Genomic DNA, 4,781 nt, shown 5'->3' on the forward strand with positions numbered 1-4,781 from the left:
CCAGGCTGCGGCCGCCGGGGAGGAAACGCCTATAGGTGGAGTGCGAGTTTCCCTTTTTGCTTTCTCGGCAGAGCAGCGCAGCGGGCGACAGGCGGGAATGCCTGACTTCAGTCGGAAGGGGGTCTGGAGCCACAGGGGTTAAACACGCGACCCCCCCCACACACACACACTTGCCGCCTCCCTGAAACGTCCACTCTGCTGGCCATGGGCAGCCGCGATCACCTGTTCAAAGTGCTGGTGGTGGGCGACGCCGCGGTGGGCAAGACGTCCCTGGTGCAGCGGTATTCGCAGGACACCTTCAGCAAACACTACAAGTCCACGGTGGGAGGTGAGGCGCTGCCCCGCGGGCGGGCTGGACAGGAGGCCCAGGCCACGGCTCGAGCGGTGGACCCATGCGGGTGGGCACTGCGGTCCGGTCCGCGTGCCCTTGCTCGGGTCAGGAAGTAGGCATCTGGGCCGGGACTTGAGAGCGAGCAGTGGCAGGCTGTTCGGCGTGCGTGCCTCGCTGGGGTTTCCCCGGCTAGGTTTCCCCGCCTGAGCTGATTGATGCCTGGGAAGAGGTAGGGCCATGGTGTGAAGATGAGAGATAGGACGAGGGAGGATGTGAAAAGGGGGGCATCGCAGGCGCAAGGCTCCAGCAACCTTGCAAGCGGTCCCTGGCAAAGGTCTGCCAGCAACAAACAGAGGCAGCTTGGGTGTTTAGGTGCCAGCTGGAGAACCCCGCTTCTCCCGGGAGTTCCAGGCAGTTGTTGAAAGAACAGAAGGACTCTTAACCTGACCTCTGGGATCATCTCTGTGTTTTGGGGATGCCTGCGTGGGAGAGCCCCTTAGGCCACACAGGCTTGTGCTTATCAGGGCTGTTGAGCAGTATGTTTCTGCCCACTGATTGCCCAAGTAAAGGCAACCTAGGAATTCTTCGAAGAAAGTGAAATTACCACTTCTCTGATCTGTCTTCCCACCCCTTTTTCTCTCCAACTGACAAGAAGAGGATGGAAGAGAACATCAATTCATTCCTTTCCTGGTGTGGCCTTTGGACTCAACTCCTTTTTCAGAAATAGAAATGACTTTTTGTTAATTAAAAGGTATTTGGGAAAAGCTCATGAAGGGGTAGAGTAACTAAAACTTTTTTTTTAATCTCCTTTAAAAGAATTTTTTTTTTAAGAAGAAAGCTTGCACTAGTGTAAATTTTGAAAATGTGTGCTGGTGGAAACATTTATGGAAACATTTATGGAAAAATTTTTTTTAATTACCAAGCATGTCCATAAAACAACTTCCTTAAGAATATCCAGCAAAATTCGAAGTTTAACACTCAGACACTGTTTCCTTACCATTCTGTACCCCACTCCTTATTTCATTGATTTAGGTTAAAAGTGGCCTGCTAATCAATTTTTAGCAATTGCTCTAATTTTCTTTTAGTAAAGAACATAATTGACTTTGGCTAATTTTTTTTTTTTCAGTGCTTATTCTAAATTTCCTCTAGTTTTTATTTGTCACAGATGCGGAAGAATATATTTCAAAACCTCAGAAATTACCCTATTTCTCTCTTTTCTCAAAATGCTTTCCCCTGGCCGGCATTCTCTCAGCCCTGACTCATGGAATCTAGTTCTCTCCAGATGCGGTGGGAGGTTCCAGCCCAGCTCGTAAGCATCATCCTGGGACTCCTCTGAGGAGTTATTTTACCCCCATCCTGCCTGAAGTGATTCCTACGGCCCTTTTGAAGGATGTGACATTCCCCCTAGAGTGTGTTTTCCTCAAAATAGAATTGAGTTAAAACCCAGCAGTGAAACTAAATGTAAAAGGTGCAAAAGCTACCACACATAACTTATTTCCCCCTTCCACCCTATCATCCCTTGCTTGAGAAACCCCCACTAAATCTCCCAGAAACTAACCTAAGATTAGGGGTTTACTTTCATTGTTACTCCTACCTGCCTGTCCCCCACCCGACCCCTGCAAGACAAGTAGTATCAAACTGGGTTGACAGAGGAGCAAAAAATTGGAGACCCCTTGGGGTCCCACACTTAATATATAAATGTAGGTTTAAAAAGAAATACCCGTTGAGGGCTTAAAAAAAAATAACTAGATAGGTAAGACTGGAGTTGCACGACACATGGCTTATAACTGCATATTTGATCTGAGTTTACTGAGAATTTTCTCAAGGTAGCTTTTATTCAGATGTATCATCCTTGTATTTCCAGTGGATTTCGCTCTGAAGGTTCTCCAGTGGTCCAACTCTGAGATGGTGCGGTTGCAGCTGTGGGATATTGCAGGTAGGCTGGGGAGACTGGATAAGTATGAGAGAAGAAATTTTGGTTTAATCAGCAAGTTCTCCAAGAAAATGTGAGGCAGCAAAATCTCCTGAAGCTGGAACAAGTGAGCTGCTCTGAGGATACATGAGCTGAATAAATGTACAGCTTTTGTAGAGGTTTTCTGTAGATCTTTTGCCCTGAATAAATACAAAGGCATCTCTGTGTTGAGTGGTGGGTCTAGCCCTTTGCTGGGTTGTCTAGACCATGGGTGAATGCCCCAGCAGCAGGGGGAGCACGCTTTTACCAGAATTTTTTTTTTTTAAGATTTTGTTTATTTTTACTTAGGAGAACTGGGGTGTAGGCCAGAGGTGTGGCAGGTGAGAGGGTTCACCAGAGGCAGACTGGGGAGCAGAATAGGCAGATCGACTGAAATACCCTGCTGAGGGGAGCAGTGGGCAAGACAGGAGAGGTCTGCTGCCACACGTGGGTCAGCTCCGCACTGGCTGGGGATAGAAATCATGCCTTTGTGGTGAGTAACACTGAGACTAGGTCACCAGGGAGGCCCCCTTTTACCAGAATTTCAGTTGACCTTGCTGAGAAACAAGATCTCCAAGAAATCGAGACAGTAATAGTCACAGCTAACCTTACTATGTGCAAGCACTTGTCTGAGCATTTTAGAGTCACTGACTCACTATCCTCACAACCTTGTAATAAACTCAGTAGCTTTTACGGATGAGAAAACTGAGGCATGGAAAGTTGACTTTCCCAAAGTCATAGATAATAAATGACAGAGCAGGGATTTGGACCTGGTGATCTAGGAGCAGAATCTAGACTCAGCCACTCTCCATACTGCCCTCTCTCCCACAAGGAACACAGAAAGGACAGGGTATCAAGGCACCTGAGACTGGTTCTCAGGATCTCCTCAAGGCCTCCTCCTTCTTCCCAGGACAGGAGCGCTTCACTTCTATGACACGACTATACTATCGGGATGCCTCTGCATGTGTCATCATGTTTGATGTGACCAACAGCACTACCTTCAGCAATAGCCGGAAGTGGAAGCAGGACCTGGACAGCAAGCTCACACTGCCTAATGGGGACCCTGTGCCCTGCCTGCTTCTGGCCAACAAGGTGTGTGGCATTCTAGGACAGTGAACCCTGGCCTCTCTCAGGGTTCAGAGAGTAAGCGTGTCTGAAATCCTCTCTGACTCTGGGCACCTGCTTTTCTTTGCAAGTTGGCAAAATCATCTCCACCTCCTTTCAAGGGCTGCTGAGACTTTCTTGGAAAGAATGTTGACTGTCGATTTTTAGATGCAAGTGTCTGTGCCGTTTGTTGCAAGTGTTTTAAATCCAGAGGTATCTGAGCTAGGTTCCTATCCCCAGCAAGTTTATAGAGCTGCCTTTTATTCTCTTTGCCAGTGTGATCTGTCCCCATGGGCGATGAGCCGAGACCAAATTGACCGGTTCAGTAAAGAAAATGGATTCACAGGTTGGACAGAAACATCAGTAAAAGAGAACAAAAATATAAACGAGGCCATGAGGTGAGTAGCTTGTGCTGTTCTGGGGGGCCAGTCCCCGGATCTCCCTGTCTCCCACTGTGGCCCTTGGGCCTTGTTTTGTTTCTGAGAAACAGGAAGATTGGGCCACTGCACACCAGCTCCTGAAGGTTGGGGATGCTGTCTTGTCTCCCCAGACTCCTGGGGACAAAGAAGCACTTAAATCTAGTGGCTTTACTGATGCCATCTGCCCATCTGCTGATAAGACAGATGGTGCCTGCTTCCCCCCTTTTCTCAACCCAGCTTCTCAGGCTCACATTTTTGTTTTCTTAGAATCCTCATCGAAAAGATGATGAGCAATTCCAGAGAAGATATCTTGTCTTTGTCCAGCCAAGGGAACTACATCAACCTGAAAGCCGAGACTCCCTCCAGCTGGGCCTGCTGCTAGTAACATTGCCTTGTTTGCCCTCCTGGTTCTAGGGGGTCTTCCCATCTCTTCCCTTTGATTGTCTCCCCCAGAAGTTTCTTTAAGTGCATTGAACTGTCCAGTTAGGAGGACCACTATCACTTAGAAAAGACTCCTGTGTCCTCTGGAAGTTGGTCCTCACGTGCGGCTGGCGCACTGGCCCCACCAGTGCCTTCTGAATAAGAAAGGGTGTCTTCTCCCTCCATCAGTGATCAGGGATTTTGTGAGAAGGATTAGAAGTCAGCTTCTGTGCTTTAAGGACCATAATTCTCACCTGTTTATGACCTTACTTTTTCATTTGATGCATGTTAATATCCCCATCTAATGACTTCAGATAGCAAAGAAAATGAGATGCAAGGTTATTTATTTCCCAAATTCCTTGTCGGTCATTATTTTCAGGTTCTTTCTGTCTTGGGCTCTGATTCTGAGATGCCAAAGGAGGGGGGATACAAAAGGATATCTGGGGATCTTAGACTACTGGAAGACACCTAAAAGTCACTATTTCTGAAGCTTGTAGTCATAGTTAGATATTTTTTCCTGACTTTAAAGAAGAGTCAGTTATTTGAATTACCTATC

General features: G+C 47.4%; 1 protein-coding gene across 2 annotated transcripts; it reads left to right on the forward strand.

The window, feature by feature from the left end:
• Nucleotides 1-204: 204 nt before the first annotated feature.
• On the forward strand, nucleotides 205-4,215 carry RAB29 (RAB29, member RAS oncogene family; the record flags this gene model as incomplete). Of its 2 annotated transcripts, XM_084246328.1 has the most annotated exons (5): nucleotides 205-328; nucleotides 2,196-2,267; nucleotides 3,193-3,374; nucleotides 3,663-3,784; nucleotides 4,073-4,215. In XM_084246328.1, the coding sequence occupies 5 exons, from the start codon at nucleotides 205-207 to the stop codon at nucleotides 4,185-4,187; spliced, it is 615 nt and encodes a 204-aa protein (XP_084102454.1). In that variant the 3' UTR covers nucleotides 4,188-4,215. The 2 variants fall into 2 exon arrangements, with proteins under 2 accessions (XP_084102454.1, XP_084102455.1); XM_084246329.1 differs by lacking the exon at nucleotides 2,196-2,267.
• Between the last annotated feature and the right edge of the window lie 566 nt (nucleotides 4,216-4,781).

The sequence above is a fragment of the Talpa europaea genome, assembly GCF_964194135.1.
Source record: "Talpa europaea genome assembly, chromosome: 10".
In the NCBI taxonomy this organism is placed as follows: domain Eukaryota; kingdom Metazoa; phylum Chordata; class Mammalia; order Eulipotyphla; family Talpidae; genus Talpa; species Talpa europaea.